Source organism: Molothrus aeneus, chromosome 6, assembly GCF_037042795.1.
Source record: "Molothrus aeneus isolate 106 chromosome 6, BPBGC_Maene_1.0, whole genome shotgun sequence".
Classification (NCBI taxonomy): domain Eukaryota; kingdom Metazoa; phylum Chordata; class Aves; order Passeriformes; family Icteridae; genus Molothrus; species Molothrus aeneus.
This window is the reverse complement of record NC_089651.1, coordinates 57,677,277-57,699,481: the sequence shown is the minus strand read 5'-3', so window position 1 is coordinate 57,699,481 and position 22,205 is coordinate 57,677,277. Positions and strand designations below refer to the sequence as shown.

General features: G+C 44.4%; 1 protein-coding gene across 1 annotated transcript; it reads right to left on the bottom strand.

Moving 5' to 3' along the window:
• Positions 1–777: 777 nt before the first annotated feature.
• Positions 778–19,732, bottom strand: DHRS7 (dehydrogenase/reductase 7). Its single transcript, XM_066552767.1, has 7 exons — positions 19,539–19,732; positions 14,266–14,418; positions 8,754–8,860; positions 8,223–8,462; positions 3,122–3,244; positions 1,513–1,728; positions 778–989 (listed from the first exon to the last, which is right to left on the bottom strand). Exons 1-7 carry the CDS (start codon positions 19,672–19,674, stop codon positions 954–956), a joined length of 1,011 nt encoding a protein of 336 aa, XP_066408864.1. The 5' UTR covers positions 19,675–19,732; the 3' UTR covers positions 778–953.
• Between the last annotated feature and the right edge of the window lie 2,473 nt (positions 19,733–22,205).

The window sequence follows — 22,205 nt, the reverse complement described above, 5'->3', positions numbered from 1 at the left end:
CTGGGCTGTGCTGCCCTGCCACATCCTGTCCCCTGCAGTCACTGCTCACAGAGCCCCTTGGCACAGCCCTGAGGCACAGTACCCTCACCTTAAACCTGTCTGCATCCTGCTCCTGGCAGAAACAGGAGATAAAGCTTTTGTTCTGTCTCAGATCTGTGCAGCTGAGTGCCCCTGTTCAGCTGGTTTGTTTGGTTTGGAGCATTTCTTTGATTTATCTGGAATTCAGGAATTGGAGCACCTTCAACCCTGGCCTTGTCTGTGCTCACAGGCTGCTGTTGGGATTACTGATGGCATCCTGCTCTCAGCAGTGGGATTGAGCTTGGGACCCACTGTTATCCCTGGTGACCTCTGTTTTCTAACCAGGTGTGTGCAGAGCTTCATTTAGTTCTTCCCAACACCTCCTTGCTTTAGATTGTGATGTTGATCACACACAGGGCAGTGTAAGGGCAGCAGAGCTGAGAAAGGGGCCAGAAGGTAAGTCCTGATGTTGTGTCAGAAATGAAAGGATTTAGCCCTGAACACACATTTTGCTCCAGGAACACATCCCAAGCACAGGCCAGACACCCTTGCCCTCTATACCACAGCCTTCTTCTGGTGGGGTTTTGTTAATCAATGTGAATTAAGAATGAAAGTGAGGGAAGCAGGATCCTGGGGTCTATCATTTTAGGCTGCTCACCAGGTATTTACCTGTGTTAGAGAAGCAGCCCAGCCTCTCATGTGTTTCAGTCCTTGTAAGCTTAAAAATTCAGCCTGTGGGAATTTGACATGAAACAGGTGTGTTTAGAAAGAGATTTTTATTTAGTCAAGTATGTCATCAGCTTGGTAGATCTGTCAAGTTACAGGATGACAGAGACATAACAAAACCACAAAAAAAGCTGTTGTTTGCAGTCATGCAATATGAAAAGTTTCTCAGCCTTAGCCCAAGTACAGCAGGATTTCTTACACACTTGTCCTTACTTCCTCTTCCTTGAATAGGAGGCATCAGCATCCTGGGGAGAGAGGAGATCAAATCAGTATTTCCCCACCCTGTGTTAAAAACAACACTGTGAGTGAAAGACTTCCTTTGAAACAGCTTGTGTCCATGGGCAGTTAGACTGTGAAAACACAAAGTTTTAAGCTGCATGTGCCACCCTTACTTTTCTGTTTCCTGTACTTGATTATTTACTTGAGGTGCTTTTGTGGAGCTGTACTTCAGCTCTCCACGTGTCCCCAAGCTCCTTGGGTGAGACACAGGCTCAGTCACCCTTTCCCTGCTCTCAGAAGAGCTCCTCCAATGGGTCTACAGCCTATTCTTACTGTCATATATGCATTTAATTTCTGTCATATGGGGTCAATAAATGTACACACTATGGATAACTGCAACACTTTCCATCCCAAAAGTCTTAAGCAATGATCCTGCCCCGCACATCAGGGCTCTAAGTGTGACTGAGGAGCAATGCAATCCCAACAAACATTCCCACAGCAGAGTGCAACAAGCAAGCAGGGGGGGCGAGGGGCACTCTGCACACTCACAATTCCACTCTTGAAGTTCTGAATCCTCCTCTTGCCCATCCTGTTCATGAGCCACCAGGCCCAGGTGGGCGCGTACTGCCACAGGTAGCACACGGCCAGGTAGGGGTGGTCGCTGATCCAGGCCTCCTTCACGTCGTTGGCCACGCTCACCAGGGTGAGGCGGGCACAGCGATCCGTGGGCATCTTGTGGGACTGGTCCCCGCTGTTCTCGATGGACTGAGGGGGGCACAGAGCAGGGAGGGGTTAGAACTGCAGCCCTGGCACTGACAGAGGGAGGAAAAGGGACACGCTCCATGCCACAGATACATTCCTCCTTGTTTCCCCACAAGAACCTGCCCAGAGACTGGGGAGGGGAACACATCCCTCACTATCCTCTGGTTTTCAGTGTGGGAACACTTTCCACCTTCCTTTTGCTCAAATTTTAACCCTTTTAATTAATACCTCTACTGATGGGTCAAAGGTTAACAAAAATGCATCTCCAAGCTCTATTCTGCTTCAGCAGGGCTTCCACTTGATGGGGATTGTTGAACAAATTCCCTCATCTTCAGCTCCGAGGAATGGGAACTCCCCAGTTCCCAGCTGTGCCTGCTCCATTTTACACTACAAGTTACTCAAGTACCCAAGTGAGTAGATGAGGTCACATTCTCCATAAACTTAAATATTCCTGCCAGTTCTCTCCATCTCAACCAAGAGAGAAGCAGCCAGCTGTTTTGGAGCAGGGACATCAGCCTGTCTTGTCACTGCATTATGCAGTGAACACAAACCACAGCCCTGTGAACTTGTGCACATTTCACTCAGCAATAACAGGCTACTCTAGCAATCTGTCCTTCCTTTTCACAGGGCAGAAGCAGTCCTGATCTAGATTTGCTCCTCCTCCCTGGTCTTCTGCCACACTGAAATCTGAGGAATGTGTTTTGCAACTTTCACCATTGTTCAAAAAGTACATTTTTTCTTTCACGCAAGTCAGAAGTTTTGCAACACAAAAAATCATTCCAGAACTCGATTCAACAATGGGAGATCCCCTCCCCCTCACTGGTGGGTCATCCTGAGCTTGAAATCGATTGAATTTAGGGCAGATTACAGTTTGATGTATCACAGTAGCAATTTTTGCCAGCTGCTTTGTCAGACAGCCTTTACTAAAAGCCATTGTGCAGTTGGAAGGTTTTGCTTTTCCTCCTGGAACAATCCCTAACAGGAAAGGAATGCACAGCTCGTGTCAGCTGAGCCAGGGCTGTGCCAGCAGCGTCACCCAGCAGGGCACAGCGTGACCAGGGCAAACAAAACCCTACCTGTGCAGCAAGGACAGCACTCCCCAGCAGAACTGTCTCCAGAAAATCCTGGCTTTCCCCCCCAGAACTGCAGCACAGGGGCTGTACAGCACATTTTACTTGGGTTGTTTGTGTTGGAAGAGAGAAGGAATAGCAATTATCAAACTTGATACCACCAAGAATTACAAGATATACACAGTTCTGCACCACTCAGAGCATTTCTTGGTAAGAAGACGAGGTTAGTGTTTGCAGGGAGGACAAAACCAGACAAAATACCCCACAAAAGGATCACTGGCCCCACAGCAGAAGTTGGGTTTGTCACAGCAGAACTGAGTCCTTACCTTTGCAAGATTCTCAGTAAAGACATTTTGGATGATCTGGGACTGCACAGGCCCTGGGCAGATTTGGATTATGCTTATCTCAGGGTAGTCAGTCAGCTCAGTCCTCAGAGAATTAAAGAACCCCTAGAAGACAAAAATAGAGTTAAATCTTCCTTTCCCATGTTTTCTGCAAGGTTTAGCTGATGACATCTTATCATACAAATTTATACTGTAAAGATAACAAGATTCCACTACAAGCAATTCCTTCTATTTTCTTTGACTTTTCACACTCAATGACTAATTTAGGATTTTATCAGCAGTTACAGACATTGATCTATAAACCAGTGAGGAATCCATCCTCATCTGACCAAATACCCAGTAATTTCTCTAAACTACAGCCAAATTCTGCTGTCCCTGTACTGAGGACAAGCCCTACTGTTTGGCAGTGCAAATGCCACCAATCCTAAGTATTGCAATATCATGGAAATTACCTTTTGCAGGTCAATTGCTGTTTGGGGTCACAGTAAAGAATTTATATAGTTTCTATGAAGTAAGTGACACTGGTTTATGTAAGAAAAGGATGAAAATTTTCACATAGCAAAGTCAAAAATGCACCCTGATGCTTCAGGGGGTTAATTTGCAGCACTGAATTTGCTACAGAGTTTGAAATTGTCAGTCACATAGATACAAATCTTATTTCAGCTCAGGAATATGCTACCAGTGGATCCAAGTTAAACCAAAATTACAAAAATTGCAAGTACTTCTCTTCTGTTAGCTAAGAGAATACAAGGTTTTCTGAATCTCTGTAGCAATGCATATTTAGACAGCAACTATTATGGGAAACATGGCCAGTTCAGAAGGGTGCATTGCACCAAAGCTGTGGTCAAGCACTCTGGAGGATGATTTAGCCACCACACCATCATGTCTTATCTTTGGCCTGGCTACCAGCAGCCCCCTGTATCTATTGCAACACATAATTCTGTGTCACAGCAGAGACACAGAGTGAGCACAGGCTGATAAACTTCTCCCACTGTGGTAAAATTTTATCACTTTACTCCCATCCAGCTTGGGAGGAGGGCTGGCTGCCCCAGAGCTCTTCCCTGAGCAGCAACAGAGTCTAAAACCAGTCAGATTTGGGCCTGTGGTGACACAGAACCAGCAGCTGGGACAAGCCACCAAAGCTCAGCAAGGAGCAGCACACTCTGACCAACAGCAGGGGCTCCAGTTTCCCAGTGGCTGCTGGCTAATTCCAATTGATGGATTCCATACAGGCTTTGCAGTTCAGTTCCTAAAAACACTGAGCAAGAATTTAAAATTGTGAGCACCCACAGGCCCCAGACCTGGGGCTGGATCTTCACAGCATGTCAGCAAAGCCTGGAGAGGATTAAATCCTAATACTGGAAACTGATGTGCTGCTGGACAGATGGGAATATGCTCCTGGACACCCAGCAGTTTTGGTTTAAAAATCCAGGCCCTCCCCTGGTTCCCCCACCCTCGTGTGCACAAGCAGGGCAGTTTTATCCAGCAGTCCAGGCTAATCCTACATCCCAACCTGCACTTTCCCCATCCCCTTCCTTCCCTGAGGGACCCTGAGCCCACTTGTTCCAGAAAATCCCCAAACCCCCAGGTTGTGCAGTGCTGTCACAAAGGTGGGGACTCAGTCCAGCTGAGGATAAAATCACACCTAAAAAGGCACATTAAATCACACCTAAAAAGGCACACTAAATCACACCTAAAAAGGCACACAGACCCCCACTTGCCCACCACTCCCTGCCCACTGGAGGTGAGGAACAGAACTGGCTCCCATTTTGCCTGAAGGGAACACACTCAAGATGCACTTCCAGGAGTCAGGAAGGTGGAAGAGCATTTGTCTGGGAATGCTGGGATGGAAGGGAAGCCAGAGCACGGCTCACTCACTTTTGACAAAGCTCCTCCACCTGCTCAGATGCTGGGAGGCTCCTGGGATCCAAGCTGTACCTAAAACTGGGCACTTGAGCAGCCACACAGAGGCACAGAGCAGCAGCAGGAGCTCCAGGGCACTGCCAGGGTGATTCCATTAAAGGCTGCACAGCCTGTAAACATGAAATGCAAGTAGCCAGAGGTGCCAGCAAGCTCCTGGTCCTGCTCTGCAGCCATTCTGCTGTCCCTCATCCTTCCCTCGTGCTGCAGCTCCACCAGACAAGTGGCACAGCCTCACCAGCAACACAGGAGGGCCAGGACACTCACCCACCCTAAATCCTGGCTGAGGCACACTGCCAAAGGCCTCCTGAAAACCAGAATCTCACACAGACTCAGTCCCCTCTGGGGACATGTTTTTTAATTCCAGCACTTATCCTTGATATTCAAAGATAGCTGGTATGAAATTCCTCTGCTTCCTCCCAGAAGAGAAGCTTTAAATTCCTCAGCAAGAAAAATAAGGGCTTCCTCTTATTGAAATTCAGGCAGGGCCAGATCCAGGTTTAGGAGCAGTAAAGGAACTCCAGTGCAAGAGGAAGAACCTGAGTGTTTCCACCAAGCCCAGACTGAAGAAATTCCACTAAAAACCAGACAGTGAACAGAGAGAGGAGCTGCTGCTGCCCAGTCCATGTGCTGAGACAAGTTCCTGATGAAGGAACATTTTGAAGGCCACCATTCCTGATCCATGGCACCAGGCAGATGAGTTACAGCTGGGTGAATGGCACAGGAGCTCCATGAGCATCATCCCTCCAGGAGGAAAACTGCACCAGGCAGATGCAGACTCCTGTGGGCTTGACTCATGCTCTTACAGCACTCCCAGCACTGGAATAAAGGGTAATTTCATCAGTAGAACATTGTTATGAAGAATTCCAGTTGGCAGGAATCAAAGCATGATTGTTTCAAGGACAGATTCTAATTCCAGGCAGAATTCCTTCCTTCCTCCTACAACTGCCATTTAAAGGAATTTTTTTAAACCCCAAAAATAAACCCAAACCAAAAAACCAACAAGAAAAAAAAAAAAAAAAAGAAAAAGAAACACAACAAGAAAAAAATACACAACAAGAAAAAAAAAACACAAGAAAAAAAAACCCAACAAGAAAAAAAAAGCAAGGAAAAAAAAAACCAAGGAAAAAAACCCACAAGAAAAAAAAAAACAACAACAAGAAAAAAAAAAAAAACCAAAAAAAACCAAAAAAACCAAAACCAAACAAAACCAAGTAAAAGGAAGGATTCTTTCAAAAACAGGTGTAATTAACTTTGCAGCATTACGTGTGTCAGTTGTGATAGACTTCAAGGCATGAATTAAAAAAAAATACCAAAACAAGCCAAAAAACACAACAGACAAATCCATGTCAGATGGGCTCACATATTTAATAACTGGTGGCCAAAAAACAACCTTCAAGAACACCTTATAATACAGGACAGGTGGATACATGCTGGGAAACCTGAACAGGAAAAGCACCACTTTTTGCTTCGGCTTATTTTTCCCCTCCCTTCTTCCAGTCTCTCTTTTTGGTCACCATCAGAAATGGGCTAAGGAATTCTGCCATTCCTACAGAATTCCTTTATCTGAACTGCCCTGGTGTAGTTTGTTCTTTCAAAAAAGTTTTTTCTTGTTTTTGGGGGCTTCATGCCCTCATCTAGCTGTAACTCCAGACTGATCAAACACTCAGGCAGAGTATTTCCAAAGCCAATATTGCAAGTCCTGTTTCAACACCTGCAATTAGTCTTTCTAGACTTACTGGGAAAGAAATAAGGAAGGAGGTTTGGAGTCTGGCCTAGTTATTGAGTAGAGATAGAAGCTAATAAAGATAGAAGCAGTTCAGTCAGCTTATTTTAATTAATTTTAGTAAACTATCTCTTCAAAGCTTTATCTGTGCTCTCAATCTTAACATGAGATTGAGAATTCTGAGTATTTTTAAAGCAACACATGAATTCCTCGTGCTCTGCAATTAATTAGCCATGCTTAGCACAGCTGCACCACACCCAAAGATAATTCAACTGAAAGAACATTTAATAAATAAAAGAGCATGAAGGGAAGTCAGGCTTCTGCTCATTGCATTCTTCTAATTTTAATCTACCAGGCTTAACCCAAAAGCTGGCCTGTAATGGGCAATTCCAGCATTGCCACCCCAGGGAAAAGCAGCAGATCTCTCCCCATCACTAACTGAAAATGTTTTTTAGCAGAGATCTGTCACCATATTCTACATCTTATATTTTCAAGAGGCTTTGCAGTGTCAGCCACTTGTTACATTTTTGTTGTTGCTGGTCAAATTGTCGAAAAGATATTGATCCCTTGGCTTAAGCAGTTGTTTGTTCTGTTCACGTGCTGAAATGCAGCAGGGAGTAAGAAGCTGCCAGTTTTTAAACCACCACTGAGCACAGCTGAAGTTTGTTTTACTGACATCAAGATGTACATTAGCAGGAGGCCAAACAGTGGTGAAAGACAAATATGCCCAAACAAACTTACAAGTTAAACAAGAGATTCCTCAATGATACAGGCAGAAAGTTTTCTGAACTCCTCTTTTATGTTTTTCTACTCCAGTGACACTGCTTTCAAAAACTTTTTCCAGGCAATGTTGAGTGCTAAGTGTCAGGCAGAAGGTAACTTCCTATGGCACTGGGAGCTGCCATCTCTTCACACCACAGAAAGACACAACTCTTGGGAAGAGTCTTTCAGCTGCTCCCAGATGGATCAGGAGCTCTCATTTCTCTGAGCAGTCTGCCTTACCACTCACTGCTCTCATTTCACTGTCCTAAAAATCTCCTCAAGTTGTAAAACTCTCACCAGTGACTCTCCCTAAAATAATTGAGAACTTTAGGGCTCTATATACAACAGAATAATGCTCTCATAGAGGTATTCCCTCACCTGAGGCCAGAGGCTGAGGTTTTGTGGAATTTCACACTGATATTTCACCATGTAATGGTTAGAACCAGCTAAGCTGGCACTTCCATTCCAGTCAGGGGAAAAAAATCTACAGTGGCAGCTATTTCACATTTCAGAGCAAATTAATTCTAAAGGAACTTCCAGTACCTGAGCATGTTGCTATATGCTGTGTGAAATTTCAGGTGAGACTTGTGTTTTCTGCACAGAACAAACCCCTCTGCGGCAGCACTGGCACTGGTCCTCTTAATTAACTTAATTAACTTCCAGCCTGTAACTCACCTGCAGCGCGTGCTTGCTGGCACAGTAGCCGGTGGCAAGAGGAGCTCCCATGATGCCCATCACACTGCTGACAGTGACAATCTTCCCTTTCTTCCTCTGGATCATGTGGTTCAGGACATACTTTGTCAGGGAGATGGTGCCCAGGTAGTTGAGCTCAATGATGGCATTGTAGACATCCAGGTTGGTGTCCACGAACAAGGAGCGCTGTGAGCGCCCACCATTGTTGACCAGAACATCAATCTCCAGAGAGATGAGAGGATAAATTAATATAAACACAATTCCCTTTAATATTTGTGCTTCCTCAGGCAATTCAGTTCAGTTTAGTCCTTGGGAAGGACCAGTGATTATTTGTTTGTTGCTGAAAACCAGAAGCAAGCAAGAGAAGGGATAAAAATGCAGGTACTTTTTGGGCAAGTTTAATGCTGAAGAAAGGTGTAGACACTTCTGAATTTATCATACAGTGACATATGAGCATAAATGCAGGTGCAGGAGACAAAGAAATAAAAGTTTAACCCCAGAAGCACATCTTACCTTGCCAAAGTGCTTGAGCACACTGTTGGTGGCAGCTTCATGAGAGGATCTGTCAGTCAGGTCGAGACGCAGAACTAGGATATCATTTTCACTCAGGCTGCTAATCTCTAAAAAACAACCATAAGGGAATGGGAGCTGATAAGATTCCCAAAGTCAGAACTGTGGGAAACATAATATGCTTTTAAACACCACATTTTCACAAAGAAGACACCAAGAAACCATAACATCAAGCTGGAAATAAAATGCTTGCTTTGTTTTCATTTTGACCCCCACACAGAATCTATTTTTAATCTGTTCCTGCCAAATGTTTTTTTCCACTATGTTTTTGTATTTGAAAAGCCTGACTTTATAAACAGGCTTTGTAGCACAATACAGAAGTTTCACTTCTCCAAATAAATTGCAATAGTTAGGAGTAAAATCCAGCTGAAACTTTTCACTGGGGGATTCATATTGGGGGCCCTGACAGGGATGTCAACAGGTCAAGCATGTTTATTCCTGACAACAGGACTTGTACAATTCACACCCAAAACACAGCATACAAACCTGAGCAGCTATGAGGTAAAGCCTATAGAAGCTGAATTTTGGGGATTTTTTGGGAGGAGGTAAATGGCTTTTGTTTAACTGACAGCTTTTAACATATCCATGCCCTGAAATAAAAGTCAGCTGCCATCAAGTTCCAGCCTTTTTGTCACGTTTTTCCCCCACTGTCTCTTCAGAACAACTGACCTTTTCCACAGAAGGCATTTCTTGAGCAGTGATTTGTTACCCTGGGGTTTTGGGGCAGATGACTCACAAAAACAAAATCTTCATCATTTCAAGCTTTTTTTAAACTACATCTAACAAGAATTTTTACATGATTTCTATTACTTTGTTAGGGCTAATTTTTTTCCTAAATCAATTCCTAACCACATCTAGGTGTGGCTGCTCCCCTTTAAGCAGCTTCCCTCTTCAGAGCCCCAAGCTTTGACTTTTTAATTACTACTTCTTGCAAATATAGAGCAAGTTGAACTTTGTCTTAACAGTGATATAGAAATAAAGAGGTTACTTAAACCCACAAGTTGCCTCTGTTCAAAGGTCATTAGTATTTAAGCCACTGGTTAAATAAATAAATAATAAACCAAACTGTCTGGCTTAATGTTAGCAATGCTTCCATTTATTGCTCCCTCCAACTGCTCCATGTGCATTTTCTCCTCCATTTCTTCCAGAAATACAGCAGTAAAATGTAGTTGAAGCTGCCCTCTCAGGGGCACACCTCTGCCTGTGCTGCCTGAAGCAGATTGGCACAGCTGGTACCTGCTGGGGTGTGGATATTTCTGCCATGGGTTAACAAGACCACAGGGCCAGCCCAGCCACAAAATCTACACAGGGGAGAAAGGAAAGAGCAGAGCAAGAGACACAGGCTGCTGGTAAGGAAGGAAGTGCTCTTTTATAAGATGTTAGAAACGTCTGACATCAGGAAACTTTAAACCAGAAACCTTGAACAGGATTTCCACATTCAAACTGTGCATCTCCAGCAGCTTCCTTAGTTCTTTCTAGGGTGAGGGGTCCTTGCTTCAGGCACTCCTCAGACAGCTTTTACAAAAACCATTCCTGTTACCCTTTTCTGAACCCCTTCTCCCATTCACTGTGCCATTGTTTTTCTGGCTGATGACCAGCACTGTGCCTGGTGCAGAAGGTCCCAATTTCTGCACTGCCAGAATGGTGCTCCTCGTTGCTTTTACCTACAAACCCTAATATTCCACTGCTCCTCTTGCCTGCTGCCAAAGTGAGGTTTTTAAGGGAACAATTATGAAATCCAGAAAAAACACTTGGTTCCCAGTGGGAGACCTTAATTTAAAGTTCATTGCTTGGATTTCAGATCAGCAACTCTTTTCAATACATGTTAATCCCAGGCAGCAGTTTCTCATAACATGATAAACACCATAGCTCAGTGTAGTATTTTCCAGCTCTTCTGCATTTCCTCTTCTTTCTTTTCTTTCTCCCTTGTATAAATGCCCTTCAACAGAGGCTGAGCTTTCAGCAGGGGCTAATCAACATGACCTCTTGGGGTCCATTTCAACCTCAATTACTGTATAATTCTTGAACTTATAGGTTGCCTGTCACTCATTTGGCCTATCCATAATTAAATCATATTTGACCTTTGCCAAACAGAGAAACATCTCCTCCTACTTTTTTTTTTTAGGGTTTTTGAGAGAGAACAGCCTACAACATTTCTGAGAAAAGAAAGAGTGGTTGGGGGAAATAGAGAAGCCTCTTGCAGGAGCTGAGTGAGTTATACAAGTTGTTTTCTCTCCCTCATGTCCAAGTGCAGTGAAGTGTTGAATTGGCATATGCATGACTCAACAGGGATTACCTCTCCCTCACTCTCTCTTTCTCCCCCTCAGCTTTTAAGCAGGGTAGAATGCACAAACCTGTACCACAGGGTGGTGTCACTAAACTTTGAACAAGATATATGTGCTTGTTTCTGACACAGCTCAGTTGCTGCAGTGTCCAACCTCTTCAGCGGGCGTGTTGCAGCACATGAGCTCCAGTTATGCCCCATAAATCAGCCAAATTCACACTGATGTTGCACATTGCTGCTCAGGCTTCACCCACCCCACTCAAACCTTACAGGACAGTCCTGAACTCAGCTGCCAAGAGAAAACATGCAGGTGGAAGCAGGCACAGGCCACCCAGGAAGCACATGGACAAGCATACAGAGATGGAATCAGGGAGAGCAACACCCAGGCGGAGCTGAAACTGAAATTTCCACTGGAGTTGAGGAACGTGAAAGGCAGCAAAGGCTTCTCAGGTGCAACAGCAACAAAAGGGAGGCCAAAGACAGGGTGAGCTCACAGCTGGACAGGGATGGTGAGGAAGAAATGAAATGCACAGAAAAACCTGAGGTACTCAATGCCTTCTTTGCCCCAGTCTTCTCTGGCAAGATCTCCTCTCAGGTCTCCCACACTCCTGAGGCTACACTCTGGGGAAAGAAACACTACCAGAGTCAGACAAATTAGGGACAAAATGCACCTACAAGCAGGGCAAAATCTGCATCTGTGATTTACAAGAGCTGACCAATGTCCCTCCTTTTTGGAATTTTCTAAGCGACCAAGAAAACAAATGCCACAAAGCCTAACCTCAGTCCTTGGGAAAATGACATGGCAATTCCTCCTGAAAGCAATTTCCAAGGAAGCGGAGGACAAGAAGGTGTGTGGGAAAACCCACCATGGATTTAGCATGGCCATATACTGCCTGACCAACTCAATTGCTTTTTGTGATCAGCTGTGGCATCCCTCCATGATCAATATGTTGGAATATCTTTGCTAATGACCCAGATGATGGGAAAAAAACCACAGATTTTCATAAAATTTTGATTTAACATCAAGTTCAGAGGAGCAGTCCTGCTGCAGGGCTGGACTGCCATGCAGAGGCACCTTAACAAGTTCAAAGAATAGTTTGACAAACCTCATTAAGCTCCATTAATTAAAATGCAGATTTTCACATCTATGACAGGACATAGAAGCTGGCTGTAGAAAACAGGAACTATCACAGAATAGTTTAGGTTGGAAGGGACCTTAAATGTGACCTCATTCTAAACCCCTGCCATGGAGGGGGACACCTTCCACTAGGCTAGGTTGCTCAAAGAATCATCCATCCTGGCCTTGGATGCTGCCAGGGATGGCACAGCCACTTTGGGTAACCTGTCCCAGGGCCTCACCAGCCTCAAAAGAAAGAATTTCTTCCAAATATCTAATCCAAACCTGGTTTCTGTCAGTTTAAAGCCATTCCCCCTTGTCCTGTCACTTCCTGCCCTGGTTATGTTCCTGTGTCACTGAAGAGTTTCCAATATTCCTACTAATCAGACCTCCAGTTAAAGCAAAGTTCATGAGCAAACACTTGCAAAGCACAGGGCTAAATAAGACTTCCAAGGATATGTGTGGCACAGATCAGGCATTCACAGGGCCAGTGGAAGTTGGCAGAGGCAGAAATCTTTCACTATAGGACACGAAATAACACGATGCACACACAGCTCTCCCAAGGTAAAGAGCACTTTTAATTTCTGACTCCAACATTTATAGTTTTCCAAAAGTGACAGTGGATTGGAGGGTGACAGTGCCACCTCTCCAATGACACTGGACAAACCAGCAGTCCATCAAATTTCTCCTCCTCCATAAAAGAATGCAAAACAATAAGTTATTTACCGAAAGTGTGTGAGAGAGTTTGTTACAAGAATGTAAACATCAGAAGGCTTAGAAAAACTTAAAAAAATCAGGGCAACAGAAATCATCTCAGATAAATCAATGCTCTTAGCCCACATGACTTGAAATAGTATTTCTGAATATTCCTTAGCACATCCCACAGGTATTTCCTGAAAGTGCCCATCCAGGATTGCAGCTGCTGCCAGCCTGCCTCATGTCATCAATTTTGCAATCACAACAAACAGCCATGGACGCAAACGGCGTTGCAGATTTCTGCTGACCATTGCATCACACAGCACTGGGATTTTGTCACAATTGCCACTTCACCACACTGTCATCACATGTCCCCTGCCTCTTTTTAAAGATCAGACTCTTCGGGTGACCGCTTTTTGGAGCCCTCAGAAAATAAAACCAGGATAAAAGGAGTTGTGCATTTTTGAAAGTTCCTTGAAAGCTTTTCTGAGTAGGCTGCTGCAACTTTCAGCTTTCTAGACATGTCTAGGTGCTAATCCAAGAAAAACATCTGATTATTCTCTAGCACACATTCCAAGTAGACTGTGGACATTCTGTCAACATTGCTAAGACTGAACTCTTGGTGTGATAACACATTCCACATAAAATACTACATCCTGAGCTATAGAGGATAAATAGTCTGAAAAAATGCATAATGTTAATCATGTTCAAACCCTCTATCTATCAGTGTGAATTAACTGCCTATTCCTCTTGCTGCCAAGCCAGAAAACAGGAGGGAAAAAGAGAAACAGGAGGAATGAAGCCAGATCACTGAGTCATCAGGCATATGAAAACTAACTGGAAGATAACTGGAATAGTTAAAATTTTGCTCCACAATTTTTCTTCTTGATTACAGGAGATCCTCCTTCTTCCACATTCTTAGAACAACTTTTTCTGAACATTTTTATTAGTCTTTTCCAAAGAGCAAAGTCAGTTTTCTCTCTGCCTGTAACATGCACAAACCTGAAGAAAGAATATTTCTTAGCATCAAGCAGCTAGGTGGTTTGGTTCTTTACAGGATGGTACCCCTGGGATTGTTTCCTCCATTCCCCACAGTTTTTATTCCATTTCTTAATTTAATACGTTACAAGAGCACTTGCAACTGATAACGAGATTTTTAGGTAGCAGTGCCTTATGTAGGAAGTTGAAATTCATGTCTATACAAAGGCTTCTCACTCTACAAAAAGAAGATACCAGCTCTGTACAAAGTTGAATTTCCTCACTAAATTAATTCTGGTGATATGTGGGTTAGTGTTCCTGTGGCAATTCCAGCCCAGCCAGGGTGGAACTGCTGGCGTGGAGTGCCAAGTTGTACTTACGAAGGCATTTCTTTTTCACTCTCTGCAGCTCATCCTCCCTCCTGGCAGAGATGGCAAGCAAGGCTCCCAGCTTTGCCAGCTGGTAAGACAGCTCTTCTCCGATGCCACTCGAGGCTCCCGTCACCCAGACAACCTTGCCACGCAGTTCATGTTCTAGCAAAAGAACCAAGACAGCAGTTCACACATTGCCAATGCTAGGATAAGCATCTAACTCACTGCAGGGGTGGAATCTGGTGCTGTTTTTAAGAAATATGCTCATTTTGGGGGGTATTACAGAATGCTGACTTCTTTATGTTTTAGTCACATGCAGTTGTGAAATTGTTCATAGTTGTTCTGTTGCCATTTGAACTTTGTTCCAAGGCTGATCTGAATAAACACGAGTTATTTACCTGAGGGAAGGAATCTGATTGCATTTCTGCAGGCCATCCACACATAAAAATTCCACTAACCTCATCAAAAACCGTTTCAGAGAAAAAGGGGAAAGAAAATTCTTGGAATTGACAGGAAACAGTTACTGTACTGCAAATACAAACAAAAGCCTAAGCAATTCTTTCCAAATAATGTTTCATCCCAAAAAATGTTCCAGGGTAATTGCTGACTGAGTAAAATTCTCTGAACAGAAAGACAGCTAATCACAAAAAATGGGTTTCCATCCTCTTTGTTTAGGATCTGCTGCAGGTTAGCTCCTGCACTGGCCAGGGCACAGTACACAGAGTTCCCAAGGTGTAAATTCACACCTGGATTCCCCAGCTCCTGCCCTGACACGCTTTTTTAACCTGCAGTAAAATTAAGAGCATCTTGCTCTGTTCACAGCTCTGCTGATAATGCCTGTTCCCACTTGTCTACAACCATCCCCACTCCATGGTACACCTGGGCACTGGGAAAAGCCTTTGCCCTCCAGACCTACATCCAAAATCATCCAATACCACAGATGGCTGAAAAATCACTCAGTTAATTCCAGAACATGATTAAGGGATGAAAGATCACAAGTGTCAGAGCGCTTTCCAGAAGGAATCGTTGCCTGACACGTGTCAGTGTTCCTCAAGATCAGCCACAGTGAATATCAGTCTTGGGGAAAATCTGACTCACTCAGAGCACTGCTGACAGGAGCTCTTCCCTCTGTTTCTCAAGTTTGTGCATTCCAACATCTAGCCAACCAAGAAAGATTTCAAGGCATAATTTAAATATCAGAGCCAAATGCAGTTCCTGAGACTTAAAGCCAGTTCCATTCTGAAAAGGCTCAGAGTAGCATTTTTCAGCTCACTGAAATTTAAGCACTAATTTAATTTAGAAAAAAATACTCTTTTTCACTGTGGCTGACACTGCTTCTAGTTCCTGCTCTCTCCAGTCATCAGTTCCTGGTTCTCTCTACACCACACTGTGTTTCAAATTTCTACTTTTGGAGTCCTAATGACACAAATCCCACAAAGAGACCAGCACCAAAACCCTTCAGACAAAAGCAGTGAGCACTCAAAACTGGCTGTCAGAGCTCAGCTTGACTTTTTGGGGCTGGCAGTAAGTATTATTTGTCTTCTCTTAAGCTGACTGCATTTCAGCCAAAAAAATCCCTCCTAAACTCAGGCTTTTGTGGCTTGGGGTTGTTTGGAGTTTCTTGTTTCTAAAAACACTAACAACAGCAGCAGGAGTCACTTCCCAAGGGAGAGATGTATTCTAAGGTTATGAACTAGGGATGTGGAAAGAGATTCTGTTGAAGCTGCAGAAATATCCACTGTGTTCATCATTAGAACAAATGGCTGTTGTCTGTAAAGGTTATCCACACCCTTTCCCTACAGTTTTATTCCAACATATTCCAAATTTATTGAATTAAACACAATAAACTCGGGAGTTTGCCTCTCCTACAACATTTTTTTCCTGAAAACCCAGGCAGACAAACACTACACAAACAAAACACATGAATGTCATTTCAAAACAACACATGAATGTAATTTCAGCCCTGCTTACCACACTCATTCCTCTTGCTACTGAAAACAAATGGGCTTCCTCCTCCTACCACTTAGTTTCCCTGTTCCCAACCTGTCTTGGGCAGCTTCTCAGCAGTTATTCAGGATCTTGTTCTGTGAACAGAATAATTAACTGAGATAAGGAGAGTTTTCCCACCAATTCCCCAGAGCTGATCTTTACCGAGCACTGAGCTGCTGAGAGTTAACACAATGGGAAATCTCAAATGCTGGTGGTGCAGAACCAGTACCAAACCATCAACTTTGCTCCAGAATAAATGTCCTGTTGTTGCTGGAAATAGGTTTAAAAATTAACCATGCCAAATTAAAAAATAAAAGTAGATTATGCCATTACTAACCATTAACTACTGTGCTACAAGGCATAACAAATGAGAGCCTGAACTGACTAGCACTGCAAGTAACCCAAAAAGTTGGGTTGTAGTTCTGCTTAGAGTTTTTCCCAACATTTCATAGCTCTTATAGCACAAGGTTGCCAGGTCATTACTTTCAGGAAAATTATTAGAAGTGGGGAAGTTTAAAACAGAACATCTACCCCAGAGCCCTAAAGGACCATACCATTATTCCTAAATTTACGAGCAGGGCTTTCAGACATGGAAGGTTCATGTTCATGGAAGGTTCACCCTTAGCTTGATAATATTAAGCTGCCTGTGAAAAGCACAGGGTTTAGGGTGACTTCTGTGCACTCAGAAAAACACAACACAGAAGGAAAGGCATCCAGCACCCAAAAATCCTTCTGTCCTGATCACACATGTATTCAGAGGATGGGAAGCAATCCAGCACCTGCCAATGAATAAATCCAAAAGTCAAATTTCCCTATAAAATTGGATCACTGGATTGGAACAAGTCTTACCTATATTAAGGCCTTTCTTTGTAATTATAATTTATAGCACAAGAAACACAGGAGATCAGTCCACTTTCTGCTAAATACATTCATCTCCAAGAACTTCAACACCCATAATAATGTTGTAGAAGTGATAACACAAAATAGTGACTGCAAGAGTGATAGCTCTAACAACACCTTTAATTAAAAATTAAGGGATCCACACATTATTTACCTAGGCATCCTACACTACATGCACAATATGGGAAGAAGGAAAAGGGAGAAGTTATTTGATGAAACAACTTTTCTATGTTTGTCTCTTCTGTTTTCCTGCCTGGTTTGTTAAATGGTACCATTTCAGTTAAATATTTTACTTAATAACAAGCACAGAGGCTGGGGGGAAAGGAGAGGTGGCCAAAACACAGCTGACCTCTTATGTTGATGAATTTTTGCCTGATTTTTTTATATTACATGTTAAAACAACCCCACCATAAAATTACACTACACTGGTCTTTGCATGTGAATTTTTAGACTACTTAAAGGGTTTCCAGGCCTTCAATAATTCTGAAGGCTACATTCAAATAACACTTTGTCTGCCCAAGAGAGCTCCTAGATCCTGATGCATATTGCACATAGATCCTTCAGGACAAAACCTCAATTCTGCTTGTATTAGTCAAGAAGTCAAGATTTATCTTACTTCTCTGCCCTGATTCTTTCCATGCTCTTTATGAAGTCCATACACTAAGGTTTTTTGCAGTTTTGTTACAGCAAGGGAATGTTCTGATGGAGTTGATAAAAAGTTTGGGCTGAGTACCTAAGCAGCTGAGAGATTGTTCACACTGATTTAAATGCAGTATTTCTTAGAGCTTTATTACTTGTGCTAGTCCATCTAATGGAGAACAGAAAAGGATGCACACTTGCAGGAAACTTCTACTGAGAGCAGGAGACAAGGATGCCTCAAGTTTGTTCTACTCTTCTCTCCAGCTGTTCCTCACACCAAACTTCACCTGCAGCACCATCCCCTAAGGAACCATGGTCCCAAGCTCAAACCTTCACTCCACCACTCCTGGTCCACCTTCATTCCATGCAATCCCTTCTCCCTATCTCAACCCTACAACCCATTTCAGTTCCCACATGGGATATTCAATTTCAGTTCCCACATGGGATATCTTATAAGTGCCTCTCATCCCACCTTCTGTCCCCAGTCTCCACCTAAAGCACCCACAGCCAGCAGCCCACAGCAGGCACAAATCACCCCAGCAGGCTAAACCAAGGGGGGATATTCACAAATTTGTGCCTTTTCTGACAAGAGCCTCTATGAAGCAAACAAAACCTGTGATTTCTAGGTTTTTGATTTCTAGGTTTCTAGGTCCAGAAATAGGGAGACTCGCAGTCAGAATAGAAAGCTCAACGGGAGCAAGAACTGAAAGTGCCTGTCTGACAATGTTTCACTGAACTTTTGTCCCCCAGGTGAGCACGGCAGCATCTTTCAGAGATGCAGGGACAGTCCCCATCAGCATCCCGTGCCGGGGCTGCTCCCTGGAGCCGTTCAGAGCACAATCCACAGAACAGGAAACCCTGTCAGCCCCAGCATTAACCATACTCATGCTTACTTCACTGCCCACAGCCCTGGGAAAGCAATATCAGCTTGAAGATCGCAGAACAGGCTGGAGCAGCAGCTAAATAGGCTCCAAAACCACTCATCCCGGCCACACGGGCCAGGCACCCCATCCCTTCCCCAGCCTTCCTCCCACACTGTCCCCGTGCTCAGCTGCCCCGTGGGGCCCTGCCAGGACTGGGAACCTGCCCAGAAACTGCAAAACAAACAGTTCTGGCCCAAAGGAACCAGCCCTCGACCCACGGAGCTCCCGAAGTGACTTTTTGGGAGCCGCTTGGCCAGCACGAGGGGCACCACGCACCTTTATCTTTCAGAGATAAACAAAACTCTACAACTTTTGTGAAGCTGGTATGTTTATTACAGCACTGGACGCATGTGGGAATCGTTTCTTTAAAATGACATGTGTACTTCTGGGAACATCGGGTCCTTTATTTTATCTTCTTCTCAAATACATATGCATACAATTTCACAACAGGCTCATACATACGAATTTTGCGTGACGTTTGTCAGTAGTTTTTTCTTTCTTTCAGAAAGAATTCTTAGGTCAGGTTGACCTGCTCTCACGGCAGTTTCTGTCTCTATCTCTCCCTTCCTTATCTCTGTCTTTCACTGAAGCAGCTTCTCCGAGCTCAGCCTTTTTGCAGTCAGACTACACAGCAAGCTGCATACTTAACTTAAAGATGTACATTTACCTAAATTAAAACGGATTTCTACCTTAGAAAATGTCTACTATGCCTCATTTTTATCCAGGAAAATTACACTTTCGGAGTATATTTATGGACAACCCCACGGGACAGCCGATGCCACCAGCACCGCTGTGCTCCCCGCCACCCCCTTCCCGAGCGGGTGACATTACCTGGCTTCTTCCCCCACCTCTCGGCCCAGAGCAGCGTGAGGTCCCCGTCGGCCCTCAGCCATCGCAGCAGCTGCACCAGCAGCGCCAGGAGGGCCCCTCCGGCCAGCGCCAGGCACAGCGCGCAGCCCCACGCCATGGCCAGCGCACCGCGGCCCACCCTCACGGCGCCCCTTTATCGGGAGCCGCCCCGCTGCCCGCAGCCAGCGCCGGCCTCCTCCCCTCCTCCCCGCCTCCTTCCCTTCCCTTCCACCCCCGTCCCTCCCTTCCCCGTCGCTCCCCGCCGGGCCCCGCGGCCGCCAAGGCTGCGGCGATAAGCGCGGGCTCCGTGGGGCACAGGCCGAGCGTGCCGCCGGGGGTGAAGGCCGGGCTCTGGGAGCGGAACCGCTTTGTTTCCCCTCCTGGCCGTGCCCCCAGGGCTGCCCGACCTTTCCCCGCTGCCCACCGCACGTCCCGGGCAGCGGGATAGCATCCAGGGCTTGGCTTCGGCGTGCAGAGACCGAACGCTGCTCCGAGAATAAAAACCAGTTTCCCGTTTTCCTCCTGGCTGTGCCTGCGAGACACCGGCGATTCCTTTTCTCTCTGGAGCTCTCCGAGGGCTTCCAGTCCAGCTGCAGTCACCTCCAGCCCCTGTAACCCCCCCCAGTCCCAGGCGTATTTGTTTTGGTTTAGGGTAAATTTTGGAGAGAACTTTTTAAAGGGGTTTTTTTTAGGAAATGTGAAAATGCATGTATTTTATGATTGGCTTTTCGCAAAATTAAAATGAATATTAGATGTGTTGTGTTAGAAAGTTATGCTGTATTAATTCTCTTAAGTACTGTGTTAAATATAGCTTTAGGTTATAAAAAAATGTTAAAATAGAAACTATGCTATGTAGGATACTTTTTTTTAAAGAAAGGACTCACAGCGAGATGGCAGCCACAGGACACCTGAATCTTTCAGAGAAAAAGAATTTATTGCTCCATTATCAGGAGAAACGAACTTCTTCCCACCTCAAAGGCGCTGTCAGGATTCAGAGGAAGAAGTTGAGATGACCAGACAGAATCCTGTGTTTGAATGGAATTTAAGCATCATGTATGAGGTGTATGAATATGCAACAGGATGTTGTTTTTAAGGGTTAATCCTCTGTTAACATGGGTCCTTTTTCAGGCTCGTGCTGCCCAGAAAAAGGTACCCAGAACATCTGTAACCCTTTGTCTCTATTGTCTCATATTGTCCTAATTCAAATTGTCCAAATTATTATTAATCTAATTGTATTGCTATTTTTATAACCATTTTATTACTATTAAACTTTTAAAATTTTAAAAACAAGTGATTGGCATTTTTCACAGGAAAGTAGATTTAATTGGTTTCTTTCCTTAACTGGTCTAGAAGAATTTTTTTTTTTGAGAAAAGTGGGAAAAAAAACTTGTTTATTAAAGAATAAAATTTTTTGTTGCTCTAAAAGAGATGACAAACTCAGAAAGTTTCTTTTCTGGGTTGCAGCTCAGCTTACTCAGATTCTTATCAGTCTTTTTGGTGCTGGAAACACTGTGGCTCAGGCCCAGCCCGGTGGGCTACAGGTGTGAGTTGCTGGTGGTTTTTTTTGGTGTTTAGTTTAGAGCAGGTTTAAACAGGTCTAAAGAAAAGGGAAAAAAAAAACCCTACAGGTAAGTGAACTTCTTTGCCTCAGCTAGCTAAACTAACTAAAACAAAGGAGAGCTCTGTCCCACTGTCTGTCCATCCACAGACAACACAGTCCAGGAGCAGGAATGAGGAGGAGTGAGTGCAGTGTCTGAAAACAAACTGCAGCTTCTTCTCTGCCCCCTTCACTCTCTGGAACAAGTCTTAAAGGTGCAAAACTTATTATTCAGCATCAACAGGACAAGATGATTGGGGATAAAAGCATCATAGAGTCAGCCCAGGACAACAGGTCACATCCTTTCCCAGCCAGGTTCCTGCAGGAATGCTGCCCTTGGACATGCCTCCTGCTTCTCCACCTGTGACTGCAAACCCAGTTCTCACATGTACCCACTCTGGACAAAGTTTCAGACTTTGGGCTCCAAAATTTGTGGTGGTGGATACCCCCAAGTACTAAAAACACCAGGGACTGCAGCATTTCTGGTCATCACGTCACTCATGGACAGTTCTTAATAACAGATTTGTTAGTGCTTATGTGCAGAGGTGAAAAAACTCTGTTCTTACTGCCCTGATGTACCAAAGAATTTCACAAGAGGAGGTATAAATGCAAAAGAGGCTGGAGAGGGACTTTTTACAAGGACATACAGTGATAGGACAACCAAGAATGGCCTTTAGCTAAAGGAGGGTAGGTTTGGATTTGATATTAGGAAGAAATTCTTCCCTGTGAGGGTGGTGAGATCCTGGCACAGGTTGCCCACAGAAGCTGTGGCTGCCCCATCCCTGGCAGTGTTCCAGGCCAGCTTGGATGGGGCCTGGAGAACCTGGGATAGTGGAAGCTGTCCCTGCCCATGGCAGCAGGGCTGGAACAAGATGATCTGTGAGGTCTCTTTCAACCCAAACTGTTCTATGATTCTGTGAAAAGGGTAACCCACAGTAATTCCTGGCTCCTCACCAGATATGACACAAACGCATGCAGAGCTTCTGTAGGACAGGACATACATCCTGTTCCCAAAATCTCACAGGCTCAGGCCCCTGATCTGTCAGCAGATG